The 17,067-nt window shown below is 29.4% G+C and overlaps 1 protein-coding gene across 1 annotated transcript; it reads right to left on the bottom strand.

Moving 5' to 3' along the window:
• Positions 1-5,379: 5,379 nt before the first annotated feature.
• Positions 5,380-8,038, bottom strand: LOC108347939 (heat stress transcription factor A-7a). The gene is made up of 2 exons (XM_017587402.2): positions 7,258-8,038; positions 5,380-6,604 (listed from the first exon to the last, which is right to left on the bottom strand). Exons 1-2 carry the CDS (start codon positions 7,585-7,587, stop codon positions 5,822-5,824), a joined length of 1,113 nt encoding a protein of 370 aa, XP_017442891.1. The 5' UTR covers positions 7,588-8,038; the 3' UTR covers positions 5,380-5,821.
• Between the last annotated feature and the right edge of the window lie 9,029 nt (positions 8,039-17,067).

Genomic DNA, 17,067 nt, shown 5'->3' with positions numbered 1-17,067 from the left:
GGGCCATAACACCACAATTATGTACAAATTGAATCAAATTCTAAAATTTACTTTACACCCGTAAGATATAAGAAATATGAAAAAATAAAACGAACTATAGGTTCCAAATCCTCAAGATGTCTAATTAATAATTAATATACTTGAATAAGTAGACTATTCAAGACAATAGACTTTAATATTTGAATTATTATTATTCCGTAAAATGTTTAATAAGAATTATAATTATTGTTTTCATTCATACATCCTAATGTTTTATACACATAGTGGAAAGAAATATCTTTGTATATCATTGTCATTAAATGAATCACATATTTTCCACACATTACTATATATAATATTTCTTTTCAATAAAAAGCCTATAAAATATATTTTGATATGATTACAATAAACTATAACATATATTTTGATATATTGCAATAAGCTATTCTAGAATACTAATTATAATATTCAATCAAAATAATACAAAAAAATAACATTGATTGTACATTAAAAAAAACAATTATCGTGTCTTCCATTTATAAGCAGTTACAAACCAGACACAATCCTAATTTCTCTCTTCGAAAAAAAAAACCATTACAATCCTAGAACCACGAACATAATATCAAATTTTAAGGAATTGTCCAATCTCTTCTCTTGGTCCATGTTTTATTCTCAATGTTCTTATAATATGGTCCATGTTTTATTCTCAATTTATTTTTATTCTGATCCAGTCTTCTGCACTCTACACACTAAATTTTCTCCACAAGTGGAGAACATCACCAATACTTTACACTTTTAGTTTTATTCTCTTAAAAGGATCCAATTTTAGTGCGCAACATTTAGATGGAGAGAGATGATAATATCAACATCCAGGCATTAAGTTTCACCACAAAACAAATAAGAATGCTCATCAGAAAGAAAAGAGGTTGGCAAATTAACAATGCTTATAACCTAAAGTATAAAATACATAGTGCATAGACAGTGAGATTTTTTATATTGCTAACTTATCTTAATTATTATTATTCTTAAGAAAAATATTTTAAATCTAATTCCATTTTATAAAATTGATTTGTTTTGTGAAATTTACCTCACTTTTATATATATATATATTTTGTAAGGTGAAATTTTGTATTGAGATATATTAATTTTCAACATAAGATTAGATACAATGAATAATCTAATAGAAATCGGTAAAAACAACAAAATTTTAATATTATTTTAAAAAGTAAACATTAAACCTAATTCAACTTTAAAAAAATTAGTTCATAAAATAATATTAACTTTTATATATATATATATATATATATATATATATATATATATTTATTGTAAGTTCATATTTATCTCTAATTAATATAAAATCTCTCACAACTCATGAGTCTTAATACAAAGTAATTTCTTACATCTGTCATAAATTTTTTGTCGGTTAATAATGTTAATTTTTAATAATACCAATGCATGGGACTTTGTTTAACGTATATTGTGTTATTGGACACCTTTTTAGGGAATACTATGAGAAGATATGTAATTAAAGTTTACTTTAATAATTTTTTCATGCTCATTTTTTAGAGAAAGAATCAAGTAATATAAACTAAAATTAATTTATAACCCAAGTTAAAAATCATATTTTTAAAATTAATATGGAAAAAATTTATGAATTAATTAACTTATATATAAAATAAATTTAATTTATTTGTAGTTTATTTTATTTTATTTAAAAAAAATACTCTAAATAAGGATCTATCATATGTGACTGGCACCTTTCTACTAACAGCAACAGGTATTTCGACAGGTCACTATTGATTGGACAATTTAATAGGCTTCCGTGGAAGGATTTTTTTCTTATATAACAGTTTTATTTTGAATTTATACCATATTATAACTAATATTTACATGCATGGCACATGTTTTTGTAAATTGAATTGTGAGTTCTTATTTCAAAATTTATAAAAATGTTAGAATTAGATTTTTTTGAAAATCAAATTCTGATTTTGTTCTTTATTAAAAATTCTTAACTGTTTTCGAAAACCGTTTAAAACTTTAACGATTTTAAAAAATTGTTCGAAAACAGTTGAAGTCTTAATCGTTGTGAATATATTAACTTTTAACATATTTTAAAAATTTTGTTTTTAATTTAAAATTAATAATTAATTAATTTATTTTAATATTATTTAATATGTTATATTATATTAAATCAAATTTTACATTATTATTATTCATATTTTTAATTTTTTTAGTTTTATTATTACAATTATATTTTCATAATAATTATTAAAATAACATATATTAAATTATATTAAAATAAATTAAATATTTTCTAAATTTTATAACAAAATTAATTTAAGAAATTTGTTAAATTCAAAAATATTATATTAAAATATTAAAATAAGTTAATTATTAATTAAAATTTAAATCAAAAAACAAAATTTTGAAAAATGTTAATTTTGTTTAACATATTTTTTAAAATTGTGAAGTTTAACATATTTTTTAAAATTTTCTTTTTTCATTTAAATTTTAATTAAGAATTAACTTATTTTAATATTTTAATATAATATTTTTGAATTTAACAAATTTCTTAAATTAATTTTGTTATAAAATTAAGATAAAATTTAATTTATTTTAATATAATTTAATATATGTTATTATTTTAATAATTAATATGAAAATTATAATTGTAATAATAAAACTAAAAACAATTTAAAAATATGAATAATAATAATGTAAATTTTGATTTAATATAATATAACATATTAAATAATATTAAAATAAATAAATAAATTATTAATTTTAAATTAAAAGCAAAATTTTAAAATCTGTTTAACCCTTCAACATTTTTCGAACAATTTTCTAAAATCGTTAAAGTTTTAAACGGTTTTCGAAAATCGTTAAAGATTTTCAATATATACTTTTTGCAAAAATTACTAAAGAACGAAATCAGAATTTAATTTTTAGAAAATCGAATTCTTACATATTTTGTTAAAAACTTTTGAAATAAGAAGTCGGTTTATCTGGAACCGAATGTTGAACTTTTACAAAACGTGTTATCTATGTAAATATTAGCTAGAGTATTCTATTTCTGTAAATTAAAAATAAAACTGTTATATAAGAAAAACAAAATCTCCGTGGAAGATAGTCTCTATAAAATTTAAAATATTACATATAATTCATTGTGCTAAAACATGTTTTTTTCTAAGGAAGGATACTCATACACGTGCAAATGAGGAATACCAGGTATAAGATATTGACATTCTAGAATGTATGAACCACAATATTGCATAGATTCTTTATTAAATTTGTCAAGAAGTTGTTTATATTAGGAATTATAAGTTACTACATTAATTATTATTATTAAGGGTAATATATGGATATTAAGTGTCTTGATGACATACACATGACTACTACATATTGAAAGGATATACTAATCTAATCTCATAGACAGAGAAGTCTTGATAATTTTTCAAGAAATTATAGGAGAAACAAGTGAAGAGATATACAATATTATATGTCATGTAATAAATTTGATAAACCAAAGCGCAGGTAAAAAATCTATCACTAACAATATTTGAAATCTAGGTTGCCACAGGAACTTTGGATAAATCTAGTCTTTTCCCATCATTTGAGCTAGAAGTTTCAAATATAAATATGCCTATTAATTTTAGTTCTAAAACAAAATTATATATGTAATATAGATGCTGCTGCACAATAGCATCAATAAGAAAATAATGAAATTACCTTAACAATTATCATAATTTCAATCATTATTTTTTTATTCAGTAATTGCAATTTTGCAATTTTATCCGTTACAATTTACTCTATTTTAAAGAAATAAATTCTTTTCACAAAATCCCCAGTCTTCTTCACAAAAAATGGAAACAGTTGTAACCATTCAAATGAATGCTTGTCAATTTCTCTACCAACAGAATAGTTTCAGAATGAAACATATCCTAACCTTGCATTACATAAGCGTCTCAAACTTTTAAAAGTAACTGTAAGTATAAATACACTCTTTTTTTTAAAATATAATGATCTAATTTTACATATTAAATAGGGTTTCACTATGAATAAACTAAAACTTTTAGAAACTATCATTTACCTGGAATTAATGTTTATTCAATTTTCTTAGCAGTCACGGTCAACATTTATTTGTATATTATAACAGAGAAATGTAAACTCTAAAAAGGCGACTGGTTTAAAAGAATATAATATCTTGGAATAAATTATAATTTTACACATAAATACAGCTTCTACTAACATGTGCACGCAATGACCTTTAATTTTATGGATATAGCTTTATGATTCACATGCATGAGATCATTGTTTGCCATTGAAAAGTACACTTATATAGTAATTATTGAAGGAGGTCGGACGGAGAAAATAATGAATGTGAAAATTTATGCTTAGTAACCTACTTAACAGTACATTTCCATTACTCTCACCAGATATAACCATCATCAAAATTCTTTGTATGGTTAATGGAAGACAATCCCACGTTTTAGAAATTAATGGCTAACCATCAATATTTATGAATGAGATAATGGCTTACATTACAACTTTTAAGTATTATATCAAAAAAGTCAAATAATGTATTTTCTTTATAACAAGCATACTCTATTCACATTTCAACTTTTTGTATGCTAATTTTGTAATCCTTATAATGTACTTTCTTTATAACTAAAATCTCCTATATTTCCTTTAAGATGCAACTAAATTTGTGGTTTAACTAGTAAACTGAGTAAACTCCAAACTCATGTTAATTTTGTTATTAACTATTGAATTTCTGGTTTATCCTAAGTTCACAATAAGCAATTATTTCTATAAACAATCGAGTCAGTTTACTGTAAGTAGTTGAAATGAAACACTACTCAACAAATAGCAAAAAAATATATATAGAAAAAGTTATAATGTTAGCATTTTCATAACTCTCAATCACAATAGTAAAAAATAAAAAGGGAAAAAAAATAGCATCAGAAGGATATTAATTGACATTTGGAGCCATGTGATTGAATACCTAGCAGTAGTAAGTAAAGAGAGGGCACTAGGACAAGAATCCAAAGGTTTGTTGTCAATGCATCAACTAGAGCTAAAAGTTATCACTTTCCATTATTTGATTATGCCCTAGACTCTTGACACGTTTCTGTGGGATGAGTGAGAGCTCCACATCTGTGTTTGTTACTTTGTTTTTTAAGGTTTAAACGTGAAACGGAATCTTGAAAGACCTAATTGTAACATCATGAAATTGGTCGGGTGGCCTCGGTTTATTTCTAACCACACGAGGAAGCTCACGCAATGAAAAAGTATAGGAAGGGGAAAAAATCAAACCGACAAGGTTAACCACCAACTGGATCTTGGTTCAAAAGCAACAATCAGTTATGATTCTTGGAGATCAGCTACTTCGTATCCATTCTACAGCTTCTGAATAATCTACATTCGTTAAGGTAATATAATCAAAACAACAAAGAGGCAAAAACCATTGCTGGGTTGCTATAGGTGCATTACAAAGTGGGGTTTTCAGTGGTTAAAATGGAAACAAAACATTAAACTGAACCTTTGAGTAAATAACTTTCGCTATCACTACCACAGATTCTTGTCCAAGCAACAGCTGCAACCTACCTAATCAAACATAGAGATCGAAATGTGAGAAAACTTGAGGTTCCACCAAGTGCTACAAAAGTACATGATCATATAATGGGGGTTAGAAACACCAAAAAGTAAATCATTTTCCATGTATATCCTGCCAAATGAGATGCCCTTCACCATAGGAGTGCTTCCTGTTAATGAAAAACCCACACTACTTGAACCTAGTGAACCAATTCAAGGTTTACTCATCATGATCCTATGTGGTTCATTTAGGACTTGACCCTAAGTAACCAAAGCGATTGGCTAACACATTGACATCTTCTTCGTCATCTGGGTCTTGTGAAGTTGGAATATCTAATTCACCCTCAAAACCCTCACTGAACAGTTCTTCCCAGAAACCCTCATCGAGCTCTTTCTCCAACCTCTCCTGTGATTCTAGTGCCTCAGGCTCTTCCTCTTGTTCCCTTTTTCCCCTACCATAACCTTGCATCTCCAAAGCCAACACTTCCAACTCTGAGACTCCAAATCCATATTCCTCAAACACTTGGGACTCCACTTTAACGCTGCTTCTTCCTTCCCTTCCAATGCTTGATTCTCCAACCCCATTTGGTCCTTGCTCGATCGGTCTTCTCCTCTTCTTCGACATTGCCTCTTCAAGCTCCTTCCTCTTCTCTTTCTGCTGGAGTAGCTGCTGGATGAAGGTGGGGTTCTTCAAAGCTCTAGCCAAGAAAGACATCATCTGCTGCTGCTTAATTTCTGTCCCTCGTAGCCTCTCCTCCATTTCCTCAAGGTACGACCTCGTATTCTGCTGCTGCTGTCTCAGCTTCACAAGCTCCATCATCAGCACGTGCTTGTCACGCTTTAAGCGATCAACCTCTTCATCAAGTCCAAAACGACCAACTTCAACACAGTGACCTTGTCCTTGTTGAGAAGTGGAAGGCTGAGAAGGTTGCTTTCTCCTCCTTATGTTTGCCAAAAGGTGCCTGTGCCCTCTCAGGAATCCTTCGTTTGCAAACTCCCACCTATCGGGATCAATCTTTCTAAAACCCTATGAAATTTAACCCCATATTTAGTACAATACACGCTCAATACATTGAAACCATAACTGCTATAATTATTATGATAGAAAATGAACAAATTGATGGAGCTTGATGCCAAACTGTACCACTATGGCAGGCCACAGCAGAATGAATGAGAGAGCGATAGGAGAATAGAGAGATCTAGAAATCTTGAAAAAAACCCACTAGATAACATCTGACTTTGAATATTTAAATACTACAGTAACATATAATAAATTTTGTAGCCCGTTTTAATAATAAAAAAATATGAAAACTTTCCACTGTGACAAGGAAGAAATAAAATTTAAAATGATAGAACAGTGAAATTATATTCCACTACAAAGAGCTAGCACAAAAGAGAGAGAGAGAGAGAGAGAGAGACTTATCTTTCATTCAAAGAAAAAGATTGTTTCTTAATTGGAGTATTACTTATCCATTCAATATACAGTTTCATAGATATTTCTTGTACAGTTTTTCAATGAAATTGAAAAATTTTCTCAATTAATTGACTTACAAGAAGTTTTCATTAAATATAGAAATACAATTCTAATAAGAGAACACCATGAAAATACTTGTGAAACTGCACTTTCCCATAAAACCAGAAGGAAACAGTGAAGAAGATGGTGGTAAACAGAAGACTTACGTAAGTGTTTAGTTGCCTTACAAAGCTGGAGAAATTGTTATGCTTGAAGTATCGAGGGAGAAGGTCTCTGGAGAAAGCGTGAGGATCCCAAACCACAAAGCTGGCACCACCTCTGCTCCATGAAACTATGTGGCTAGTGGTAGGGTCCTCCACGGCATCATAAGTCTTGGTCAGAAATGGAGGTGGCCCTACTTCGTGAAGCCCCTCCCTTGGCCTAGGAAGAGAAACCACTGCTGACTCATCACCTCCTGTTTGAGACGTTGGCGACGATGAGGAGGACGGCGGTGGAGATTCAAAGTACTCTTCTTTCACAGGGTACAAATAGTTCATTTTGAAAAATAAACAAATTCGATATGTACGGTCGGATATGTTAATTCAATTCCCTCTTGGCTTCAGGTTAATGTTTGTGAGGTCTGTTCATATGTAGAAACTATGGATGAATTTGACATGAAGCAGAGAAGAAAAAAAAACATGTAAACAGAGGAGAATAAAAGAAAGAGAAGAAGAGATAAAGCAGATATAGTGCAGCGTAATCCGAATGGAGCAGAAATTGAGGACAGTGAAAGGGGTTTGAATTAGAAAAGAGAGAAAAGTAGAGAAAAAGTGAAGGTTTGGAGTTTGGTTTGTGAAGCAAGAATGCAGAGGACTCTGTTTCCTTGTTTGGAAAGTCGTTTGAGCAGTTAAAAACAGGATAGGGTGTTTATTTGTCAAACACATACAAACCTATCTAAGAAGAAAGGTGATGAAGTGTTATGAGGGTTTATGTAGGGAGAGAGAGATTAAGAGTGGAGTATATCAGAAAATGAAATTATTATGTGTAAAATAAAAACAAAAGAGTAAATTAGAAGATTCTAGACTTGTTGGAAGCAATATGGTTTGTTTTATTTAACCATCTTCCGCAAATAGCAAGTGGATGAGAGAGAGAGAAAGTGGGTGGGAAAGTTCTGGAAGTTACATAGGGAAACAGAAGGGCGTGGTGGTGGGGATGTCTGGTTTTTTAATGCTGCGGGATTCACATGTTGGACTTGGAAGGCGGTTTTGATTGAATTTTGATAAATTGATATTTGTATAATATATGATCCCAAACAGTGACAAATCCCATCGTAACAGATGTGAGAACCACTTGGTTGGTTCATTAAAACAATAAGGTTCAACACCACAAACAATTTATGGGAAGGATTTTAGGAAGCAGATGGATGAAGAAAAACCCTATTTGTTTGTTGTCAGAGATAAATTTTAGTGCTATAAATTTTGATTGGTGGAGGAAGGTAAGCTTAACTCTGCCACTTAATCCGACAAAAAACATCTGTTTAGGATGTCCGTACACAAAAAAATCTAATGTCACCTCACTGCTTACTTTTGTGTGGCAAAATTATTTTATCAAAAATAAAAATTTGTTTACTTTCTTTCAATCAATTTTGAAATATGTTATTAAAAATAGATAACTGTGTATAATGTGGATTTTTACATTTCAATAGAAAAAATATTTGGTTTTGGAAAGAAAAAAAAATCATTATGAGAGGATTTCTACGAATAAATATTTGAGTTTTTCATATATAATATATATAATTTAAAAGTAGATACTTTTTTATTTCTCCTCTCTTTAGTTCTTATTTTTTTCAAACTTACCTTTTTTTTGTATTTTTTATCTATATTTTTATTCTACCAAAAAAACTGCTTAATTAATTTTAGTACATTTTCTCAATATTAAATTTTACGTTCATTATATAAAAGAATCTTTTTACTTTTAAAAAATATCACTTTAAAATATGAGCTCTTTTTCCCTACTAGTGTAATAAGTAAAATTATTCTTTTATATTTATTCACACAATTTAAAAGTAAATAGTATGATATGATTATAAAAATAAACAAATAGTATGATATGATTATAAAAATAACTATGGAACATGTATATTAGTTAACATACAAATGTTAACAATGAAGTGTAAGGACTTTAATAAAGAATAGGAAGATTTTTTTTGTCACTCAATCTTAGATGTAAGGTTCAAATATTTATAAATATATATTTTACTAAAGGTAATATCTTTTTCTTTTTTACTCTTATATTATTATAATTTTATATTATCTTTTTTGATTTTTCACTAGTGCAGAAAGAGCTTTAAACATCTGTTATTTTAGGCTTTTAACGTCATATCCCGATCCGACGTCTTTACATGTGACGTTAATGGGAAGTCAGACTCTATAGAGTCCGACATCTATCAAAGACGTCGGATTACACCAAAACTGACGACTAAGGGCACTATAGACGTCTTTTAATGCCTTTAACCGACATCTAAGGGCACTATAGACGTCGGTTAATGCATTTAACCGACGTCTACGGGCACTATAGACGTCGGACATGACATTAACCGACGTCTACAACAGCTCGTGTCTTTGGGTAGCATAGTAGCACCTTCTTCCTTTGCTAGTTTTCTCATAAGAAAAGCTTGCGTCTTTTGAATCTCTTGTGGCATTTCAACCGAAAACCGAATCTGGGTCCTTGCCTAGTTCCATTCCAACCGCCAATGAAAAAGAATACAGTGACATGAGAACTAGACAAGGATCCAGGTTCGATTTTGGGTTGAAATGCTATAAGAGATACAAAAGACGCAAACTTTTCTTACGAGGAAACTAGCAAAGGGAGAAGGTGCTACTACGCTACCCAAAGACACGAGAAAAACTGCACGAAAACACAATGAAAACTCATTTTAATCGGTTCAAATGGAACATAATCCATAAAAGATTAATTTAATCGGAGTAAAAGTAAATTTAAACGGTTCAAAAGAGATAAAACACACTTGGAAATGCAACGCCGCAGAGAGAAAAGGCGAGGAGAAAGACGATGAAGTGTGCGTAACCGCGGGTTCACGATTTCTGATTTAACAGGAATCAAGACGTCGGTGCCCCCAGTGCCCGACGTCTATTCTCGACTAGACGTCGGGGACCTCACTAATATGACGTCCATTCGATTTAAAAATTAATATTCGCAGAGTATATAGACGTCGGACGTGGTGGGATCCGACGTCTAAATGGCGAAAAAAATGACTTTTCACATTCTGGCGCATATAGACTTTTGTTAGGAGGGTGCCCGACGTCTAGGTTAAATTTTCACCTACCCTGTCAGCCATATAGACGTATGTTACAGGGGACCGACGTCTATAATCGTATATAGACGTTGGGGATGGCGGGATCAGACGTCTATATGACAGAAAAAAATGATTTTTCACCTACCTGTCAGGCATATAGACGTCGGGTAGGGGGGACCCCGACGTCTATAATTTACGTCTAGATGCCCAACTTATTTACGAAAATGCCACCAATCAATAATTTACGTTGGTTATTTTGTGGTCCGACGCCTATGGGTAACTTTAAAAACCAATTCTGCACTAGTGTTTGTTTGTATTAGAGAGACTTCTCTAATATATCTAATATTTAAAGGTCATTACCAAAGTTCATTCCTAAAAATATCCACAACTTAGCAATAAGATTTTTCATTTTTGTATAACAATTTGTCTCAAGACTCTCCAAATTCTAGTGATAACAATAGTGCTTATAATAACTTAAATAAAATTCTTTTGAGAAATATAATTTATAATTTGCATTGTGAAATTGTATTTTGAGTATAACTATTTTCATTATTTATACTTTTTTTATTCTTTCTAGTGTTTTTCTTTTTCTCTTCAAAACATGTTGTTTTTCTTGTATTTTAAGGTTTGATTAATTTAATCAAAATTCATGCGTTTCTTTTGCTAAATGCACTTATTTTATCTTTGATTTTTTTTTTTCTATCACACCAACGAAAAGTTGATGACTAGATGTGATGAGTTAGGGTTTATAGTGTTATTTGTAATGAAGGATGGTGGTGTATGGCTTGATGGAGTTAGCATGTTTGGATTACAAAAAGGATACTGGTTTGTTTTGGTCATTATAATTAAAAGTTGACCTTTTGATCAACACATACATTAGTTTGTTAATACAAACATGAGACCAAAACTTTGCTAATCTAATCATTATTCATAATTTAACATCACATAACTAATAACAATTTTTTATTCTCTTCATACTTTTAAAGTATAGCATTTTACAAATATTTTGTTCTTCTCATTTCCAAATTTCAAGATAATATTCATCATTTACACTTTTACAATTCAACATAATCTTTAATTATTTTACTTATATATGTTTATTATAAAATTACATGAAAAAAATTAAAACATAACCTTATATGACATAATAGAACATAGATTGTACCATTTATTTATAAAACTATTTTTTGTGTTGGTGAGACTTTGGCAAGTGTATAAAATCGTTTCAAGTAATAAACCGGTAAGATCAGATATCGTTTCCCAAGAGACTTGTGTCACCAAACAATCGTGTAATTTCCAACTAACTTAGACTAAAGAATGATTCCATAATTTGGGCTTTTGTGCAATTAAAGTAAACATGCAACATAAATCATAAAAGTGATCTTAGATACTCAAACACTTGGAAAATGGAAAGATTAGAAATGATATGGAATGGTATTGTTGAGGGTATGATTTCACCTACTCCACTCTTATGTATGATAAATCACTTCCTCTTCATTAATATGCCAATGTCAATCTACTAATTTACTCAAATCCAATCCCTTGGTAGAGAGAGCCTAGACTTCCTCATTAGGCTCCAATCCCTTAGAAAACCTAACGATTATTTCTGCATTTAGAATTGAGATTTAAGACAACCAAAGGTCCTAGTTCTATCTCTAGATACTATTTCCTTTAGGTGTTTAATCCATTTCCAGGTTCACCCACCATTTCCCAATATCAAGCAAACCTTAAAATCATGCCATGGATAGCAACTTCACAACAAGCATTAAGAGAAGGAATTAAACACTAACAATCAATGAAAGAGACATATATTCATTCAAAACACAGTAGTTTACATAAGATTTTAGTGGCTATATCAATCCCCCAACAACAAAGAAACTAGCTCTCCATGAATGGAGAGCTTGAGCTTACAAACATGGTGGAAATGGAAGAAGGAAGAAGACCCAAGGGTGAAGAAGGACTGTTCCCACAGCTCCTAGCTCGCCTCCAAGAGCTCCAAATGAGAGAAATCGTGTTTGGGCAGCCAAAGATCTAAATCCCTTCGAGTTTCAGCCCTAAATAGACCAAATTTGCCACATCAGCATCGCCACCGCTCAGCTGCACCCCAGCGGCAGCATTCCAAAGAGTTGGCGCTCAGCTATGCGCCAGCTGCACCTCAGCTACAACAAGCCAGGATGAATGGGGCTCAGCTGCACGCTAACTACACCCCAGCCACAACATTTACGTTCAATGTTCTTCTTTTTACACTTCTTCTTGCTTCTTTGGTTCTTTGACTTTTCTTGGATTGTCACGCAAGCTTCATGTGAGTGATCTAAACAGTAAAAAGTGGGGATTAATGATAAAATTAAATCAATACAACTCAATATGTAACTACTTAGAAACACAAAAAATTGAGACATAAAGAAGGTAGAAAGCTAAGAAAGAGTTGATTTTGTTTGCTTATTCATAAAAGAAATATAGGTAAAATTCAACATTATCATGTGTTAAGAGTTTAAAATTTGAAAAAAAAAATTTGCGAATGACAGGATCCGTATATAATAATGTACAATTCATATGTAAGTAAAAACAAATTTTACCTACTGAGTTTACATACGAAACTGGAAAATAAATTATTAAAAAAAAGTGAAATTGATTTTCTTTCTTACAATTTCCAATTTTTCTCACTTCCTTAACTTCAGCTAACCTAAAGCATTGTCCCCAAATTCTCTAATTTGTTTCTCTTTTTCTAATTTGAAAAGAAGAAACTCTTACAATAACTCTTGAAAATCAATCACTCACTCACTCTCATAGAAAAAATGCTTTATTCTTCCTTCTTTTCGGATAAAAGAAATTCTCACAAACTCTTCCTTCTTCCTTCTTCCTTCTTCCTTCTTTCTTCTTCCTTCTTACTTCTTTCTTCTTCCTTCTTACTTCTTCCTTCTTCTCGGATAGAAGAAACCCTCACATGGTTGTCATTAAAGAGAAAAAGCTAAATCATCCATTATACATCGATTCTTCAAGCATCGTTGACGGAACTCGATTAAAGTTACAAAAGATTATTCGCTGCCAAGTTTTTGTGCTCCCTCAAACCTAAGAGCTGTCAAGTTTAAAAAATGTCACCACATTTTGATATGTTTCGGTTTTGTTGAAATTGAGACATATTGGACAAAGTCAAATGTGTTTTATGCATTAGTGATGTGTGGATCCCACCAAATCCATTATAAAAACTACAGTTCACCGATGTAGACAAACTATACTTATTATTAAAGAAAAAATGAATACATAGAGGCAAAGTATTAAATCCCTTATAGTGTTATTTATAAATCAAAGCTAAATTTGTTAACCCACCAACATAATTATTTTTCTCATGAAAAAAAAAACATGAGAAAATTTGTGTGCTTACAAAATTGTAAACATTGGTGTCATTCTTTCTAAGACTCCAAAAAATCACTAATTGATTCAAAAAATCATGATAGATTAAAGCAAAACCACTCTCAAACAACAATCTTTAGAAACTCTCCTTCCAAGCATGCTCCAAAAAACTATCCATATATATTTATTTCGACTTCTTCTAAAAATACCAACACATGAAACTAAACTACAACAATCCTAATTACACAATCAATACTCACCTTAGCCAATTAACAAATGGAATTTGTTATGATCGTAAATTCAAATTTAATTTCACTATAATATAAATTATATATAGATAAGTAATTAATTACTTCGTTTATTCTTTTTATACGTCTTTTAAGGTAGTTTTTCAAGCAATAAAATAAATTTTCTTGATTTATATTAAAAAGTTGTGTGGATTCTATTTCATCCATTTCTCCCTTTACATCTAACACAATATATATATATATATATATATATATATATATATATATATAAAACTTATTGAAAATTATAAAAAAATATATAAAAACATAATAGAAAAAAATTGTTCTTGAATTCCATAAAAATATATAAAAAGGACAATTTTTTTCTATAATTAAAATAAATAAATAAAAAATAACCAAAAGACTAATATTTAACATGAATTATAAGTAAACTTATAAATATCGACAAAATTCACTTAAATTTTTAGTATAGATGTATTTACAACTTCTGAAATATAATTATTTTTTCTCTATAATGTATAATATTGGAAAGGTTTTGCGAGGTAAAACTAGATAGTTGCACTTCAATGTACAATTAAGAACATGCATATATTTTACACAAATATATAGAAAGAATATTAAATGTTGAGAAACAAAAAGAAATTATTTTTCAGCCATAAATTTTTCAGAGGGTTAAGTTTTTAATTCATGTAAATATAGCCATATTTTTCTTGTTTGTAATTCATCTTATGTTATAACAAATTTTGTGTATATTAGTTTCTATTTATCTTCACAAGGATCAAAGCAAGTGGTGTGACAGATGTTGTAGAGATAGAAAGAAAACAGAAAATTCACACAATGTTTAGATAGATAACTATATAAATTTGTAAAAGCAAAATATTCGCACGGTTGAAAGTTGGAAAGCAGAAAGACACAATTGTAAGCAGAGTAAAGAAGAAGAAAGGTAAAGATAAAATATTTAATTAGTTAATTAATGAAGTTATTGAGAAGCAAAGTAGTGGGTGATAAGGCTCCAAAATCACACACACATACTCCATATCAGTTTCCTCGATCTGAGTGAGTGAGTGAGTGACTCGGCCATGCAGATCCAGACATCCTTGCAGACCACAAATCCAGAAGCTTCTTCACCACTAAGATTTCCAACCTGTAATTTTATATTCATATATAATTGTACATCATCATCTTCTTCACTATAATAATATTATTCTCACCCGTTAAAAAATTAACTTGTATCGTTTAGAGCGCATTGCTTCTCTCTTCTTACGTGATATTTTAATATTCTTTAGGTCCTGTGTGTGGACGGAATATTAAATCTATTAATATTTTCAAATCAACCCAATGAACCTTCTACAATGTTCTCGAATCTACTATTTTTGTATCACTTGTTAATTATTTTAAGTTTTTGGAAGATGAATTATTGATGTCTTCCTCCCACCTTCAAACGATATGTTCTTTCGTTTATCTTTCTTTGAATGAAGACTTCTCAACCTATATGCTTACACTCAAATTCTTACAAGGATATTTTGTTGCTGAAAAACCCTGTTCAATCCATTATTTTAAAGTGTGGATCAAACCGATCCTAGGTTTTCAATTTCACCCCAAAAAAATCAATCTTTGGTCGGGAAAATATCTGCTTATCCTAACAAGTTACTTGTCCATCCATAAATGCCAACCTTTTAATAATTTTTTTTGTTATTTTATAAAACATTTTTTTATTTCCATCACCACTTATTTTATACCATTTACATAATGTAATTATTTTATTTTTAAAATTTATATATTTAAAAAATTAAGATATATAAGGTAATACTTTATTTAGCATAAAAAGATAAATATTTTTATGATTAAAAATGATTCGGAAAATAGATGTCTGTAATAATATTCTATACATTTTTAGTTATTATATGATGTTTTATTTCAGATTGTTTTTAAAACATAAAACTGAATATGAAAAAGGAAAGCTAATATCTATATATCTTAAAAGACGAAAAGTACCTATAACATTAAATATACGTACAATGTGTGAAATTTAAGGATTAAAATATTTACATTTTCAAAGTGAGTCTTAGTACTTAGGTCAGACAAATTAGATTCAACAGCATTACCTAATATTTTGAGTTAAAATATTGTAAGTAAAGAAAAATAAATAATTAATTAACCGTGTCTTGTATATGTGAAACTTTTTGAAAGAATGATATATATTTTTATAATAAATATAATATAATTAAAAAAAAAATAACTTAGAAAAAACATGGAACTAAGATGTGTTGTTGTGTGACACATCAGACTCTACTCCTATCTATATCCTTGGAATGTGAGAGAGTGACTCAGCCATGCAGAAAATCCAGTTCACATAATCATAAGTCCAACTTGCTGTGTTTTTTTAATCATATTAAGTCACTCACTCAGAATATCATCCCTTTTAACACATTATTATATTATGCAACCACACCTTCTTTGATACATTTTACTTTTCTCAGAATTAAAAAATAAGAAGTCGTGGTTCTTAGTTCTTGTTCTTGAACTGTGCCAGTATTATTATACTGTGAAGTTGACGTGGACAAAATATCCTCACGACACCTAGCAAGAAAAATCTATTGAATATTAAGGAAATAAAATATGATGAAACTTCTCGAAGCTACTAGACTTTCTATCAGTAGACTTGTTATTTTTAATTTCGTACCTTTATAATTAGTGGTTCTTTTATGTTTGGTACATTATTAATGGTCTTTTCTTTCTGCTCCTTTGAAAGGATGGTTTCTGTTTTTTCTTTTATTTTCACTTTCCTAACATGTTCCCAACCTAATGGAGACAAGTTGCTTATATCATGGAATTAAAAGTTAATATAAAGTCACCACAATAATTTTTAATTAAATTTATAATAAATAACATATTTAGATTCATTGTTTAGCATTTTTTTACTCCATCTGTAATATCATATTATTACGTCATCCTTTTAAATGAAAATATCACATCAAAGTAGGTTGATATATAAACAAATTATACCCACAATTTTATAAATTATATTATTTTAGAAATTGGAAGAAATCAGTCTATCTCACCAATTACCAGATTAATATTCTATATATTTATTTGAAGACATGCATTTATCACGATTTTTCATT

The sequence above is a fragment of the Vigna angularis genome, chromosome 2 (genome assembly GCF_016808095.1).
Source record: "Vigna angularis cultivar LongXiaoDou No.4 chromosome 2, ASM1680809v1, whole genome shotgun sequence".
Classification (NCBI taxonomy): domain Eukaryota; kingdom Viridiplantae; phylum Streptophyta; class Magnoliopsida; order Fabales; family Fabaceae; genus Vigna; species Vigna angularis.
The sequence above is the reverse complement of the archived record's forward strand: the minus strand, read 5'-3'. Positions and strand labels throughout refer to the sequence as shown.

Excerpts from the sequence above, each read along its gene's own strand:
- LOC108347939 (XM_017587402.2), bottom strand. The coding sequence starts at position 7,587 with ATGAACTATTTGTACCCTGTGAAAGAAGAGTACTTTGAATCTCCACCG. Across the intron at positions 6,605-7,257 it reads TAAGGCAACTAAACACTTAC|GGTTTTAGAAAGATTGATCC; the intron begins GTAAGTCTTCTG and ends TAAATTTCATAG.